The sequence below is a fragment of the Euphorbia lathyris genome, chromosome 3 (assembly GCF_963576675.1).
Source record: "Euphorbia lathyris chromosome 3, ddEupLath1.1, whole genome shotgun sequence".
In the NCBI taxonomy this organism is placed as follows: domain Eukaryota; kingdom Viridiplantae; phylum Streptophyta; class Magnoliopsida; order Malpighiales; family Euphorbiaceae; genus Euphorbia; species Euphorbia lathyris.
Window position 1 is genome coordinate 100,017,539 of NC_088912.1, and position 17,794 is coordinate 100,035,332.

The 17,794-nt window shown below is 30.7% G+C and overlaps 1 protein-coding gene across 5 annotated transcripts; it reads right to left on the bottom strand.

Annotated features, from left to right (window-relative positions):
* Nucleotides 1–1,009: 1,009 nt before the first annotated feature.
* LOC136224848 (uncharacterized) lies at nt 1,010–4,938 on the bottom strand. Of its 5 annotated transcripts, none has more exons than XM_066013278.1 (10): nt 4,749–4,938; nt 4,252–4,539; nt 4,049–4,096; nt 3,897–3,956; nt 3,569–3,661; nt 3,356–3,451; nt 2,607–2,740; nt 1,860–1,907; nt 1,380–1,553; nt 1,010–1,294 (listed from the first exon to the last, which is right to left on the bottom strand). In XM_066013278.1, exons 1-8 carry the CDS (start codon nt 4,764–4,766, stop codon nt 1,877–1,879), a joined length of 768 nt encoding a protein of 255 aa, XP_065869350.1. In that variant the 5' UTR covers nt 4,767–4,938; the 3' UTR covers nt 1,010–1,294; nt 1,380–1,553; nt 1,860–1,876. The 5 variants fall into 5 exon arrangements, with proteins under 5 accessions (XP_065869350.1, XP_065869349.1, XP_065869348.1 ...); XM_066013277.1 differs by having other exon boundaries at nt 1,860–1,916; XM_066013276.1 differs by having other exon boundaries at nt 1,860–1,921.
* Nucleotides 4,939–17,794: the final 12,856 nt, after the last annotated feature.

Sequence of the window (17,794 nt, forward strand, 5' to 3'; positions counted from 1 at the left end):
TAAAAACGATACTGATCTAACCCGGAAAAACCATCTCGCAAAACAAAATTACAAAAGGAAGGAACCGGATTCCGCCAAAGCATTGCCAACTACCCTCTGGACAAATGTATGTTACCACAACTTGTATGAAATTCATCTTATCCAAGTAAGCTAAGCAATCATGACAATTGAACCAATGCATTTGCCACTATTCGAAAAAGCTTCAATAATGATGTCATCGTTGCAAATGATGTGCGTTAAACACGAACGTCTTAAATGTTATATTATATTTGTCATTTGGATGCGCGACACGAACGACAATAGATTTATCATTAGCGACTCGCGTGCATAACTTGAGATGCAAATGACCAGTCATTTCTCAAATATCTTTTGAGAAGGCTGTAACGTGAAATTACAATATTTCCTTCGAAAATAATCTAAATCCCCAAAATTCGTATTAGGTGAAAAAACCCTAAGTTAGTTCTACTTCCTTATCCCAACCCAACCTTGTTCTTTGGAACATATGTTCTTTTTATGATAAAAAATGTATTTAGAGTTTGAAATTAAAAACAGTTTTGAAAAGAGGAAATAAACGCCCTCAAACAGAAGTTTAATGTTGATTCAAAAGCTCAAATCCATAAAAATAATAGATGAACCGAGTCCAATAGACCCTTTTTAAATCTTGTAGATGTCTTGTAATAAATTTTTAATAGACCCATATTTAACAAAATTTTATATTAAGAAAATATAAAGAGAAATAAATAAATTGAAAAGGTATTAATTTTAAATGGTTAAATGTGTGAAAAATCTTACTACATTATATTTAATTTTTTTTAATTTAAACTACTATTTATATTCAATTAAAGGTCGTCTAAATTTTAGTGACTATAATTTTAGGCACGTGTGCCCCTTATCTAAGGGATGAAGATGTGTATTTAGAAAAAAAATATTCCGTAGCAGGTAATAGTCTACATATCTTTCCAAATCATAAACCAGCATTTTATCCTCTCCTTAAATGCAAGGACCAAGAAACTAAAAGAATGAGATCATAACTTATCTTATTCACAAGCATTTAACAAATTACGAGTCATCATAAGATAAAAGATTGTCCAAAAACTCCTAATAACATCAAACCGTAACCACAAGTCATCGATAAAACAAAGAAAACTGAGATAGCACCCTAATACAATGACCAATTATCTCTGTGAAATCTATAAAGTGTATTCGCAGGCTCAACCACAGCCTTCACAGCTTTGACGGCTTCAACTGCCTCCTCGGCATACAGTTCAGTCGCTGCTTCGAAACTTAGAGGGATCTGTAAGGGAAGTTTATTATTATTTGTTCAAAGGTTTAACAAATGATCTGTGTATATGACTAGAAATAGCAAGTATTGGTTATACCTATTTCTAGCATCTAAAACAAATGCCGGAGACAATTGCCACGGTAGCCACAGCAACACTGACGACTGAAACACCAGTTTTCTCCGGTGGTATTTCCATAAGCTCCGTCAGATGCTTTTCCCGTTGAAAATGGAGGACTAACTCTTGAGTTTTGTGTTTCTTATACACACAAACCTAATGGCCAAAGACATATTTATAATACTCCTAAATGAAAAAATCATGTATTGCTTTTTCTCATATGATTCGCTTTTAACCACACATTTAAACAACAAAATAATAACCATACATTTTACCTAAAAATCTAGTAAACTTTCTAGATTCTAAATATTAGTCGCACAAAATCTAGATACATTTTTCTTTTCTAGAATTATTCAAAATTGGTAGTGTTATTAATTAAGGATCTATAAAGACATACCAATTTCATAATATTCCCAACCTACTACTTAAAAGAAAAAACTCAGAAAGCAATTGTTCACCAACCTCATTTCCAGTGCTTCTTAATTCCCTCCAAATGCTCCTTCCCAACAACTGCAACCACTGAACTATGTTCACTAGCAGATTTCAGTAGATTGAAAGACATGAGCTTACAAGTGAGATAAACACCAAATGAATAATGAAGTTTGAAATGGGTTTAGCAGGAATGTTGCAGTTAAAAATATGGTTTGCAATTTTGAGTGGGTACAGCCCCCATTTGGCATATCACCAGAAAACCCTATGTTTGTTTCATGCAATGAAGTGTCATACGTAATAACACCATTTCTCTGCTGACTATATGAACCCAACATAACGAATGAATCAACTTCATTTATTTAACTACCACAAGTAATCTGGAACAGAACAAGCTCCTTCACCGACATCAAAATACAGTGGGTTTTTTTTTTATCAAATGTCGTTATGTCTTGCATGCTATAAACTTATGCAGGATTGGATGGAAAAATTGCTCTCATAGCCTCCTGCTCAATCATCATATCTCACTTCTCAGATCTAATTTGTGAGAGGTAGGAAGTTACAGAGCTATGTTTGAACTAAACACAAATCACAAACGAAACAAATAGGCAAAGCACGCACTATAATTAATGGAAAATCTAGCAGCCTACTTCTCATTGCCTCATTCCTATACCTTATTTTTCAGATCCAAAACAAAAGAGATGGGAAGTTGCAAAACAAAAGGTTATATTTGAACTAAACAATAATAACAAATGAAAAGGTTGGCAAAGCAATACTGACTGGTCTCGCTCATGCACAAAGATCCCGCGCGTGCACTTGTGCCAAAAAGGATTTTTCGCTGTAAAAAATGCAAGGTAGATGGCCTTTAACTTAAGCCAAAGATGCATTCTCGCCCATGCCCTCCCATTTGTAATCTGTTTCAGTCAACACCAATTAAATTTTTTTTATTAAATTAATCAAATTCATAAAAATGTGAGAACTAAAGATAAAACGATTTATCTATCACATCTTTGTGAAAGTTCCAGCACTATAGCTGCTACTAATAAATGGTGAAAGAAACTCATAGATGGAGGGTAGATTAAGACAGTATTATACTTTTCTTATTTCCATCCCAACTTTTCATGTTTTTCTTCAACTCAAATCTATTTAGGATATTAGTGATTGTTGCTTCCACGGTGTATTTAACCAATTTTTCCATTACAATCTCATGATGAACCTTCATGGAGGTTGTATTCAGTTCTCTCTCAAAGAGATGGAACATGGATAGCAATATAATGAGTTAAGATGATAAAAGTGTTTAGGCGTTCATGATCGGATTGCTTCATTTTGAGTAAACTTGAGCTAAAACTGCACTTTCATAGAGCTCAAACTTCACAGTTGAAACAAATTTCTTCAAGCAAAGATTGACAAACTTAATGACGCCTGAACCTTCAAGCAAAAATTTCTTAAAATCTTGATAATAGTATAGACAATCTATCTAATATATAGAAGAAGGCAGTTCTAGCTAAAAATCAACAATAGCATCTTACTTCTTGATGCCGATCACCTAAGCAAATTTCGCCATCATATGCAATTACTTCTTCACAAGCCACACGAAATTCACAACAATTAACCCCAACCTGACACTATAAATGTCAAATATCATGCATTAGATACTTTCAGAATATATCAAATGTATTATTGTTAGTTTCATTTAATATAAACAATAATTCTGCAGAGTAAGAAAAAACTGAAACGCGTGCCTGGGCTTGGGCTTTGGACCAGACAAGAAATATTCCAAATAGGTTAAGATGCTTCTTCTTCGAACTCTCAATCATGTGTCCCATAGTCGGCACCTTCTCAATTAAAATTGCACGTATAAGAAGGTGAAATCTGAAAGTAAAAGTTAAAAAATATCTTGGTTGTTTTTTGACGTTTCGCCAGACCTAAAAGGTGAGTTGCAGTACAATGATTAAATGACTACATTTAAGCCATCTTTGGCTTCTAAGAAAACCCTAATAAAAAAAACTTACAGCATTACTTGACAGCGAAAGTGAGTGTAAAAGTTCTTCAAAAATAAATGAAACAGACCTCTGCATTTTGAGAAGTAAGCAAATTCATCCGTTGACAACATAACTCAAGAAAGACAACCTACAGCCAAGAGACAGTAAGAACTGAAAAAGTTGTTTACATGAGATAAGTAGAATAAGTTGTTTACAGCTGAGGTTTCAAAATGAAATCACCTGAGGTTTCAAGGATTGTATTACAGCTTGAATTTGTTTACATGATTCCTGCAATAGGTTTCAAGAATTGTATTAGATTATTCCTGCACACATATTGAAATTATACTATCCAGAAAAGATCTATTTTGTAATTTCAACACACCATATTTCCTTTGGTTTTCTCAGCATTCAAATGCGAAATAAACAAAGAAAGATCAATTCACCTGCTTATCATGACTGGTGCCAATCATATACACGTCGCACGATCCACCCTCAACAGTTGACTCGCACGTCAGAACCACCACGTTTCTAGAAAGTTCCTCCGGTAGCTCCCTCCTGTGCGGAGAGTTAAGATTTGGGAGAAACTTGGAGGGTCGAAGGAACCAAATCCAACAGTGCCAGCTAAGAGCCGGTGTAACTCCGGCGAATTCACTCCCGTGACAAGGTGAGTTGACCCATTCATATATCGAAATGACCCTGTCGTAATCAATCCCGTGACAAGGGGAGTCCACCTATTCATATTGTTGGGCAGAGAATTTCAGAAACAAAACAATAAAAAAGATACTCAGAAAAGAATACTGATTCGAGCACTGCCCACTTTCCACAACTAAATAGCGCCATTCTATCAACAAAGCTGCCGATCTATACTCTCTCTCTCTCTTTTCTAACTAACTCTTAACTCTATAAAAGGAAATTCAAAATCCCTAAAACTATTCCTCACTTTTCTCCATTTTTCCATGATTTCGATTTGGATCTACAAATCACATTTGGTTTGGAAATGCCACGACTTTGAAGGAGATTCTGCTTGGAGTGTTCATCTCCGAGTTGATCTTTGTAATTTGTTTTTTTTTTTTGGTAGGATCTTTGTAATTTGTTAACTTTCGCATATTCCAGTTATGGACAAAGTGAGGGTAGGCATAGCAACTCACATATTTCATTTATGGATTTTATTTTCCAACTTTATATATCTTTTTATTGGGTTTGGTGTAAAAATACCCTTAACGTTTTAGGTTATGAGCAATTTTACCCCTAACGTTTAAAATTGTACAATTTTATCATTGACGTTGGAAGCCAAGAACAATTTTACCCCTAACGTTGATAAATTAGGTCATTTTCACACAGATATTTTTATTTATTATTCTGCATCAATTACATAACAATTCCTTCTAAAAAAAGGATTTCATGTTTTTTATAATTTAATAATAGAATTTAAGATTAATATTTATAAATTCGGTGAATCTTTTTTATCTAATTCGTACAAAAAGACAATATACTTTTTTTTTCACATCCCAACGTGTGTTTATGATTGGTTACTGATAAAATGACAAACGTATGAAGTGTAGATGACAAGCTTCATGACCGAGAAGACAGTTTAATGAATTATTTCTTAAATTGACCCAATTTATTAACGTTAGGGGCAAAATTGCTTTTGGCTTCCAATGTAAAGGATAAAATTGCACCATTTTAAACGTTAGGGGTAAACTTTCTCCTGGTCCAAAAAGTTAGGGGTATTTTTGCACCTTAACCCCTTTTTATATGGATCCGAATTAGACCCATGAACACATCTCGTATTTCTCATGATATCTAGTTTCTAGAACAATCGACCTCGTGAAAAACATCATCTGTTTAATATCCGAATGGTCAATTGAAGTGACATTGGTATAACTAGGGGTGGACAAAAAAAACCGGTCAAACTGATAACCGAACCGAAAACCAGTAATCCGAACCGAAAAAAGTGGTTAACCGAACCGGTGGTTTTCTTAATGGTTAAAAAATAGATAGGTACTAGTATCGGTTTCGGTTTCGGTTTTGGGTTAGAGTGTTCAAAAACCACGGTTAACGGTTAACCGAACCGTTTAATAAATATAAAATTTTTAAAAAATATATAGGCAATTTGACGACAAAGGCAAGACAAATATAAATATAAATACATAGATTATACTGCTTAATATAAATACATAGATTTAAAAAAAAAAAAATTGCGCACAATGCGCTTACATTAATGAAGAAAGAAAAATCTCCACTGTAAGCTCTCAACCATTAGGCTAAGGGCTTCACCACTAATATAAATACATAGATTATAGGGAAAAGTACAAAAATAAACCTTGTGGTTACACTCATTTTCGAATAACACCTATGTGGTTTGAAAGTTTGCAAAGTAGTACCATGTACTTCATTCCGTTAGCAAACACATACCAAATTGACTAACGGTGTTAAAAGTCAAAGGGAAAAATGTTAATTTGGTCCTTATATTTATTTATTTTTATAAATTGACCCCTTATTATTTAATTATCACAAACAAACCTCAAAATAAAAAATTAAAATCAATTACACCATCTTCTTAATCTTTATTTTTTTTTTCTCCTACTTTCTCTCTCTTATCTTTATTAATTTTTCTCTGTCGGATCAATTTACAAACCCCTTATTTTATTCATTTCAATCAAATGTGATAAGATAATTTTAACTAAAAGTGTTGGATATATATATTTTGGACGAGGGATGAGATTTTTTCTGTTTGGAGATTCATAGCGAAAATGGCAGTACCATTGTCATCTTTGAAGGCGTTTGCTGCGCTAACGAGATGGCCGTCACAAGACGCTGAGCCAGTCTTCGTCGGAAATCTCAGGTCACCGGGTCTAGTTTTGCCTCCCCGTCCTCTTGCTTCCTCTATCATCGCTTTCGCTCGCAGTCGAAACAATAACTCTGCAACTTCTAATTCTTCAAAGAAAAAGAAGGTAAGTATTCCAAATAAAACTAATCAAATTTCGTAGTTAGGTTCAAATTTCGTAGTTCTCTGTTGCTTAGTTAGTTACAAACTGCACTCTCAATTTCTTAGCCACTCTTAATTTTTGAGAATTGAAATGCTCTACATATAAATGAATTTTTGAAATTAGTGAGAATTTCTAGTTTTTGAGCAGCTTCAAAGCATTATGGTTCTGTAATTGTGTATTTTCCCTGCTAATTTATGTTGTTTTACTTTTCTGAATTTCCATGCCTCATTTCCTAAAGATGAAGATGCCTTTGAGACATTGTGAATTGATTCTAGAGAGAAAAAATAAGGGGTTTGTGAATTGATTCTAGAGAGAGAAAAATTAATAAAAAGAAGAGAGAGAAAGTAGAAGAAAAAAAAGAAATTAAAGATTAATAGAGAAGATGGTGTAATTGATTTTAATTTTTTATTTTGAGGTTTATTTGTGTAATAAGATAATAAGGGGGTCAATTTATAAAAATAAATAAATATAAGGACCAAATTAACTCTTTTTCCTTTAACTTTTAGCGCCGTTAGTCAATTTGGTATATGTTTGCTAACGGAATGAAGTACATGGTACCACTTTGCAAACTTTCAAACCACATAGGTGTTGTTCGAAAATGAGTGTAACCACAAGGTTTATTTTTGTACTTTTCTCTAGATTATAACATAGATTAATATAAATATATAACATATATTATACTGCTTTATGTTGTAATAAGTACTTTGACGAAATATTATTTACATTTTTGTATGTTTTAAATGTAAACTTAATGGATTGGTTTTTAGTTCGGTACTTATGTTTGAATTCTAAACTTTTATATGAATTCGTTTTGTTTGAATTTTTGAAATTATGTGTATTTTTATATTGTTTAGAAATTTAGGTTTGGGTAAAAATTTAACCGTTGATTTTTGGTTAACTAGTGAGAATTGGTTAAAAACCGTTAACCGAAAAAACTAACCGAAATTAATAATTAACCGGTTGATGGTTACCGATTGATATGGACCGATTTCGGTTTGGATGATTAAAAAACCGTTGATAATGGTTCGGTTAATTTTTTTGCCTAATGGATCGGTTCACCAAACCGTGCCCACCCCTAGGTATAGCAGACCCATACTCTAACTTCTCAAATTTATTTTACTTTCCAATTAGGCCCACAAACACATGCATGATTCCTTGGGATGACTATTTTCTGAAACATTTGACCTTATAAAAGAATTTGTCTTTTTGATGCCCCAAATGGTCAGTTCAAATGACATTGGTGCTACTGGAAAAAGGATCCTTATAGCCTTCTCTTTTTCTCTATCCTTTCATTGAACTGGAGGGCAGCTTATTGAGGTGGGATTCCAGCTGGTCCTCCGAAATCCCTTCAGGGCTAGCTTGGTTTCACTATTTTGTAATTTAAAATAGTGTAAATTATTAAAAATAATGGAAATTTTATTTATTATTTCTTATTGTTTAATGTTTTTTAAATATGATTGTGGTTTTTTAGGAACGTGGCTTAGGCTTTTGACTTTACAAAAACCAAAGAATTTATCCATTGTTGATATGGTAAAAGGGGTATATTTGTTTTCTTCTTATTCTTCTTGATAAGTAGAGGGGAATGAAAGATTTCTAAAGTTAGTGTACAAAGTGACCATCATTAAAAGACAAGGACACCCCTCAATTGCGAAAAGAGACATTCAATTTGTGTCATTTGATATCGATGCCAACCTATCTTAAAATTGGAGAAAACCATTTGTAGAATGCCTCAACGATCCTTCCAAGAAGGAAAAATACTCACCAAGCATCTAAATCTCAAAATTATATGTTGTTGGCAAGTGATTTGTACTGGAAAAGCTACGACGAAATGCTACTAAAATGCCTTGGTTTCTCAAACATAATGGACGTGATGAAGTAAGTTCACGAGTGCGTTAGTGGAGCTAACCAATCTGGAACAAGAATGTGATGACTTATTAACAGACATAGATACTCTTGGCCTACAATCCTACGAGATTGTATCACTTATGCAAAAGGTTGTAGAAAGTGTCAACTGCATGGCCAAATTCAATGCGTTTCGTGAGAAGCACTACATTCAATTGTGAAGTCGTGGCCTCTCAGGGAATGGGCGATCGATTTAATAGGGAAAATATTTCCAGCTTCATCGAAATTTTGTTGCTTCATCATTGTCACCACTGATTGTTTTTTTAAGTGGGTTTAGGCGGAACCGATGAACAGAGGCAACTCAAGTATTTTAGAGGCCCTATACAGTTTCCATATTCCATTTTTTACAAATTTGAATTTAATATACATGAAATATAATTAATTCATGACTCAATAAGAATAACCAATTGAAGATCAAACTTTTTAGCAATTTACAAAGAGCGAAAAAATTAATTGATATATTATTATTAGATTATGTACAGAGTTATTCCTATGGTTATTGGGGTGAAAATTGATTTAACCACTATGTATAAAACAATCCAATTTTATGATGAAAGATGAGTTTTTGTTTTATGTGCAATTTTATGTTCTGGTTATCCTTCAACTTCTAGCATTCTGACCACCTAATAATTTTAAACTGTTACCGAAAAAAACTCATCATCTGTTAATGACGTTGAAATAATATCATGTGATGAATCTTAGGCTTAAAACTATACTATTTTGTATATAGATTCTAATTTTGCTTTCCTCTAGTAACCATATGCCTAAATAACTCATCGTTATTATTATTAAGAGAAAAGTTGTGAAACAAATTTTCAAGCTCCTTGTTGTGCTATTGTTATTAAGATACGATGACTAACAAAAATGGAGACAATTTGTGTTATTGTTGTCGATTTTCGATTCCATTTAATGGAGTATATTCTTGTTTTTCTATATATCATTACTAATAAATTTAGATATAATATAATAATTATTTACAGAGGTAATTTTTCAAGAATTGAAATCTCAATAAATATTGTATTATAATTGAAATACGTTTTGCGTTTTATATTAATAAAAACATTTTTTAGATCGGAGGCCCTTCTAAACGAGAGGTCTCAGGTGGTCGCCTATGTGGCCTCCCCTGCCAATGAAGCAAGTAGACATGACACAAGTCATCCAATTCATTAAGGAGAATTAATCCATATGTACTTAACACGTCGTATATTACGGAATGGTAAAAAAGGAGAGGGGTCGAAGCCAATCATAAACACACGTGAAAATGTACTTAAAACTTCAGGTATGTAAACAAATCTCTATAAATAGCCTCAGACATATGTCACAATGGACATACACATTATCTCTATTATATAAAGATCGATTTTTTTGTTAACAAAAAATCATCCTTGTACCATTTGGAGACGTGACGAGTTTGAAGGAAAACATATTTGAAGTGTTCATTATAGCTTTGATTCGTATGATTAAACTCGTCAACATTTGAAAATAGATCTACAGAATTATACAAATACATTGGCAACTACTAGGTATAGATCCTGTGGATTGTAATACCTTGGATCTTTCCTTACATCTCTACGGGTTTCTATACAATTACCATTGGATTTACTCCGTCGACCTAGGAAGAAGAAACATGATGAAGGTATATACTTTTAGACCAGATCTGAATTGGCCCCGTACTTGTAGTTTTATACGGAGTGTGGGGTTTGTTCAACCGAGTCGGCCGACAACAGCTCCTACAATGCCACATCAATCCACCGATGATAATTTATATATATAGGGGTGAGATCCAGCGTGACAATGGTTTAAGTTGTGATAAGAAACTTATTGTGTGACATAACAAAACTACGTAGTTTTAATAATAATTAAAAAGAGAAAGTGACAAATTGGTAAATAAAATGAAAGTCATGATAGAAAAAATTGTTTTATTTTTTTTTTTAAAATGCATTTTCTAAACTTTTCCAACCTCGTTTTTCAAAAAATTTTATACCGTTGGACTTGTCTTAATTAAACGGTCATTTTAAGATCCATGAAGCTCAAGTTCCGGTGAACGAAATCCGAGTGTGCGTTTTCCGGCGAGCAAAAATGTGTCAAGAAAATTCTTAAAAAATTCCAAAAAATATAAAATATTATTCTAAAAAACTTTAATTCTTGGGTCGAAGTGAGATTTCTTACGATTTAGTCCCAATAAAACTTTTTCTTTAATTTTATCCATTTTACAAGTTTCAACAATTTGTTGGGACTTTAACGTAAGAAATCTCGCTTTGACCCAAGAATTAAAGTTTCTTAGAATAATGTTTTACATTTTTTGAAATTTTGTAAGAATCTTTTGGACAATTTATTTCTCGCCAGAAAACGCCCACCGGGATTCTGTTCACCGGAATTTTTTTTACTTGAACTTCAGGGATCTTAAAATGACCGTCTAATTTAGACGAGTCTGATAGTATCAAATTTTTTAAAAAACAAGGTTGGAAATGTCGGGAAAATGTATTTTAAAGAAAAGAAATAAAACATTTTTCTGTTGGAACAATACAAGTATTATGTTGGAACAAATGGTACACTGATTTGGAACAAATGGTACACTGATTTGGAACAATGTAAGTAAGACAAAAAAACATGCCCAGAAAATTATCAAAAAATTTTAAAACATGTAAAACATCATTTTAAGAAACTTTAATTATTGGCTCAAAGCGAAATTTCTTACAGTTTTGACCCAATAAACTGTTGAATCGTGTAAAATGTATAAAATTAAGGAACAATTTTTATTGGGACTAAACCGTAAGAAATCCCACTTTGACCCAATAATTAAAGTTTCTTAGAATAATCTTTTACATTTTTTGGAATTTTTTAAGAATTTTCTGGGCACTTTTTGTCTCTCCAGAAAACGCTTATCTGGATTTCGTACACCGAAATTTTTTTTACTTGAACTTCAGGGACCTTAAAATGACTGTCTAATTTAGACGAGTCTAATGGTATAAAATTTTTCGGAAAACGAGGTTAGAAATGTCGAGAAAATGTATTTTAAAGAAAAGAAATAAAACATTTTTCTGTTGGAACAATACAAGTATTATGTTGGAACAAATGGTACACTGGTTTGGAATAAATGGTACACTGATTTGGAACAATGTAAGTAAGACAAAAAATGTGTCTAGAAAATTATCAAAAAATTCTAAAATATGTAAAACATTATTTTAAGAAACTTTAATTCTTGGCTCAAAGCGAGATTCCTTACAGTTTTTACCCAACAAATTGTTGAAGCATGTAAAATGGATAAAATTAAAGAAACGGTTTTATTGGGACTAAACCGTAAGAAATCTCGCTTCGACCCAAGAATTAAAATTTCTTAGAATAATGTTTTACATTTTCTAAAATTTTTTGAAAATTTTCTGGAAACTTTTGTGCTCGCCGGAAAACGCTCATCCGGATTCCGTTCACCGGAACTTGAGTATCATGGATCTTAAAATAACCGTTTAATTAAGACGAGTCCAACGGTATAAAATTTTTTGAAAAACGAGGTTGGAAAAGTTGGGAAAGTGCATTTTAAAGAAAAAAATAAAACAATTTTCACTTTCCTTTTATTTACAAATTTCTCCCTCCTTTTGGTTAATTACAAGTTTTATTGTGTGACAATGGCCAATTTTGTAATTAACCAAAAGGAGGGAGAAATTTGTAAATAAAAGGAAAGAGAAAATTGTTTTAATTTTTTTATTTTAAATGTATTTTTCCAATTTTCCCAACCTTATTTTTCAAAAAAATTTTATACCGTTCGACTCGTCTTAATTAAACGGTCATTTGAAGATCCATGATGCTCAAGTTCTGGTGAACGGAATCCGGATGAGCGTTTTTTGGCGAGCAAAAAAGTGTCTAAAAAATTTTCAAAAAATTTCAGAAAATGTAAAACATTATTCTAAGAAACTTTAATTCTTGGATCGAAACGAGATTGCTTACAGTGTAGTCCCAATAAAACTTTTTCTTTAATTTTATCAATTTTACATGCTTCAACAATTTCTTGGGTAAAAACTGTAAGGAATCTCGCTTTAAACCAAGAATTAAAGTTTCTTAAAATAATGTTTTACATGTTTTAGAATTTTTTGATAATTTTCTGGACACGTTTTTTATCCTACTTACGTTGTTCCAAATCAGTATACCATTTGTTCCAAAATAATACTTATATTGTTCCCACAAAAAATTATTTTATTTCTTTTCTTTAAAATACATTTTCCTGACATTTTTAAGCTCGTTTTTCAAAAAAATTTATACTATTAGACTCGTCTAAATTAGACAGTCATTTTCAGATCCCTTAAGTTCAAGTAAAAAAAAATCCGGTGTACAGAATCCGGATGGACGTTTTCTGGCGAGATAAAAAGTACACAGAAAATTCTCAAAAAATTCCAACAAATGTATAACATTATTCTAAGAAACTTTAATTCTTGGATCAAAGCGGTATTTCTTACGGTTTAGTCCCAATAAAACTTATTCCTTAATTTTATCCATTTTACAAGATTCAACAATTTATTGGGTCAAAACTGCAAAGAATTTCGCTTTGAGCCAAGAATTAAAGTTTCTTAAAATGATGTTTTACATGTTTTAAAATTTTTTGATAATTTTCTGGGCATTTTTTTGTCCTACTTACATTGTTCCAAAGCAGTGTACCATTTGTTCCAAATTTGTGTACAATTTGTTCCAACATAATACTTATATTGTTCCAACAGAAAAATGTTTTATTTCTTTTCTTTAAAATACATTTTTCCGATATTTCTAACCTTGTTTTTTGAAAAATTTGATACTATCAGACTCGTCTAAATTAGATGGTCATTTTAAGATCCCTGAAGTTCAAGTAAAAAAAATTCCGGTGAACGGAATCCGGGTGGGCGTTTTCTGGTGAAAAATAAAGTGCCCAAAAAAATCTTAAAAAATTTCAGAACATGTAAAACATTATTCTAAGAAACTTTAATTCTTGGGTCGAAGCGATATTTCTTACGGCAAAGTCCCAATAAATTGTTGAATCATGTAAAATGGATAAAATTAAGGAAAACGTTTTATTGGGACTAAATCATAAGAAATCTCACTTCGACCCAAGAATTAAAAATTCTTAGAATAATATTTTACATTTTCTGGAATTTTTTAAGAATTTTCTGGACACCTTTTTTCTCGCTGAAAAACGCTCACCCGGATTCCGTTCACCGGAACTTGAGCTTCATGGATCTTAAAATGACCGTTTAATTAAGACGAGTCCAACGGTATAAATTTTTTTGCAAAACGAGGTTGGAAAAGTTTAGAAAATACATTTTAAAGAAAAAAAATAAAACAATTTTATCTATTATCACTTTCATTTTATTTACCAATTTGCCACCTTCCCTTTTTAATTATTATCAAAACTACGTAGTTTTGTTATGTCACACAATAAGCTCATTGTCACAACTTAAACCCTTGTCACGCTGGATCTCACCCCTATATATATATATATATATAGTAAATTCTATGGCTACTTTGTTGGAAAACAAAGTAGTCATACTTTGTTTTAATATCCAATAGTAATTGGACATGTGTTAATTAGAATTATGTTAATTAAAATTAATAAAAAAGGTAACCTGCTATAGCAAATAATATTTAATTATAGAAATTTTAAAGATTATTAATTACAAGGTAAATAATATATGAGTCCCTATATTTTAATTTAATTACTATTTAGTCATTATATATTAATAATATACTATTCAGTCCTTAATTTTAGCTCAATTCAATAGTTTAGTCCCTTATAAAGGGACTAATCTGTTCAGTAATTTAAAAATGTAAGTGATAAAACTGTTGATCAAAATAAAAAATCAGAACTAAATAATAAATTATTAAAATACAAGAACTAAACAATATGTTAGATATTTAACATAGGGATTGATAAAATAAAAGATTTACGTAAAACTAATAGATTTTACGTAAAACTCTATTTTCACAAGGTTTGTGAATTTTTTCTCCTAAATAAAAAAAGGTTATGTAAATTTAGTCAAACTACACATAAATTATCTAAAAATAAAAGATCTATGTAAAGTTCAAAGGTTTTACGTAAAACTCCAATTTTCACAAGCTTTGTAGATTTTTTCTCCTAAAATAACAAGGTTACGTAAATTTAATCAAACCATACGTAAATTATGTCAAAAAATAAAAGATTTACGTAAAATTCATAGGTTTTACGTGAAACTCTATTTTCACAAGGTTTGTGAATTTTTTTTCCTAAAATAAAAAGATTACGTAAATTTAGTCAAACTATACGTAAATTATATCTAAAAATAAAAGATTTATGTAAAGTTCAAAATTTTTACGTAAAACTCTAATTTTCACAAGATTTGTGGATTTTTTCTCCCAAAATAACAAGGTTACATAAATTTAGTCAAACCTTACGTAAATTATGCCAAAAAATAAAAGATTTACATAAAATTCATAGGTTTTACGTAAAATTCATAGGTTTTACGTAAAACTTTATTTTCACAAGGTTTGTGAATTTTTTTCTCCTAAAATAAAAAGGTAACGTAAATTTAGTAAAACTATACGTAAAATATATCTAAAAATAAAAGATTTACGTAAAGTTTCACGGTTTTACGTAAAACTCTAATTTTCACAAGGTTTGTTGATTTTTTCTCCTAAATAAAAAGGTTACGTAAATTTAGTCAAACTATACGTAAATTATATCTAAAAATAAAAGATTTACGTAAAGTTCAAAGGTTTTATGTAAAACTTTAATTTTCACAAGGTTTGTGGATTTTATCTCCTAAAATAACAAGGTTACGTAAATTTAGTCAAATCTTACGTAAATTATGTTTAAAAATAAAAGATTTATGTAAAGTTCAAAGATTTTATGTAAAACTCTAATTTTCACAAGGTTTGTGGATTTTTCATCCTATAATAACAAGGTTACGTAAATTTAGTCAAACTTTACGTAAATTATGTCTAAAAATAAAAGATTTACGTAAAATTCATAGGTTTTACGCAAAACTCTATTTTCACAAGGTTTGTGAATTTTTTTCTCCTAAATAAAAAAGGTTACGTAAATTTAGTCAAACTATACGTAAATTATATCTAAAAATAAAAGATTTACGTAAAGTTCAAAGGTTTTACGTAAAACACTAATTTTCACAAGCTTTGTAGATTTTTTCTCCTAAAATAACAAGGTTACGTAAATTTAGTCAAACCTTACGTAAATTATGTCAAAAAATAAAAGATTTACGTAAAATTCATACTTTTTACGTAAAACTCTATTTTCACAAGGTTTGTGAATATTTTTTTCTTAAAATAAAGGTTACGTAAATTTAGTCAAACTATACGTAAATTATATCTAAAAATGAAAGATTTACGTAAAGTTCAAAGGTTTTACGTAAACCTGTAATTTTCACAAGATTTGTAGATTTTTCTCCTAAAGTAAAACGGTTACGTAAATTTAGGCAAACCTTACTTAAATTATGTCTAAAAATAAAATATTTAAGTAAAATTCATAGGTTTTACGTAAAACTCGATTTTGACAAGATTTGTGAATTTTTTTCTCTTAAACTAAGAAGGTAACGTAAATTTAGTAAAACTATACGTAAATTATATCTAAAAATAAAAGATTTACGTAAAGTTCAACCGCTTTACGTAAAACTCTAATTTTCACAAGGTTTGTGGATTTTTTCTCCTAAAGCAAAAGGGTTACGTAAATTTAGTCAAACCTTACGTAAATTATGTCTAAAAATAAAAGATTTACGTCAAATTCATAGGTTTTACGTAAAACTCTATTTTCACAAGGTTTGTGAATTTTTTTCTCCTAAATAAAAAAGGTTACGTAAATTTAGTCAAACTATACGTAAATTATATTTAAAAATAAAAGATTTACGTAAAGTTCAAAGGTTTTACGTAAAACTCTAATTTTCACAAGATTTGTGGATTTTTTCTCCTAAAATAACAAGGTTACATAAATTTAGTCAAACCTGACGTAAATTATGTCAAAAAATAAAAGATTTAAGTAAAATTCATAGGGTTTACGTAAAACTCTATTTTCATAAGGTTCGTGAATTTTTTTCTCTTGAAAGAAAAAGGTAACGTAAATTTAGTCAAACTATATGTAAATTATATCTAAAAATAAAAGATTTACATAAAGTACAACGGTTTTACGTAAAACTCTAATTTTCACAAGGTTTGTGGATTTTTCATCCTAAAGTAAAAGGGTTACGTAAATTTAGTCAAATCTTACGCAAATTATGTCTAAAAATAAAAGATTTATATAAAATTCATAGGTTTTACGTAAAACTCTATTTTCACAAGGTTTGTGAATTTTTTTCTCCTAAAATAAAAAGGTTACGTATATTTAGTCAAAGTATACGTAAATTATATCTAGAAACAAAGATTTACATAAAGGTCAAATGTATTACGTAAAACTCTAATTTTCACAAAGTTTGTGGATTTTTCATCCTAAAATAATAAGGTTACATAAATTATTGCGTAATTTATTTCAAAAAATAAAAGATTTACGTAAAATTCATAGGTTTTACGTAAAACTCTATTTTCACAAGCTTTGTGAATTTTTTTCTCCTAAAAAAGGTTGTATAAATTGAGTCAAACTATACGTAAATGATAACTAAAAATAAAAGATTTACGTAAAGTTCAACGGTTTTACGTAAAACTCTAATTTTCATACGGTTTGTGGATTTTTTTCTCCTAAAGTAAAAGGGTTACGTAAATTTAGTCAAACCTTACGTAAATTATGTCTAAAAATATCACTTTCCTAATCTTTTGGATCATCTTGTCGCCTTCTTTTGGACTCTGAAACTGTAATTTCCTCTAGACTTGTAACTATGTCTGGAAATCCAGGGTTTGTTTTTTGGAGTGAAGTTGCTTTACCCCTACCAAATTTTGTGTTTAGATTGGTACTAGTCGACCCCTGTATTGTAGGCGGACACGAGAGTAAATACTTTGATTGAGTATGTTGAGCTGCAGGCCAGGTTATAGCATGTAGAGAGGTAGAGTAAGCTCTTTTTGCTTTATCTGGGTTTGGGATATCAAGCAGTTGTTCGCAGAACTTGTCATCATGGGCTATACAGCCACAGAAAAACAAAAGGTTGGTAACCTTTCATAA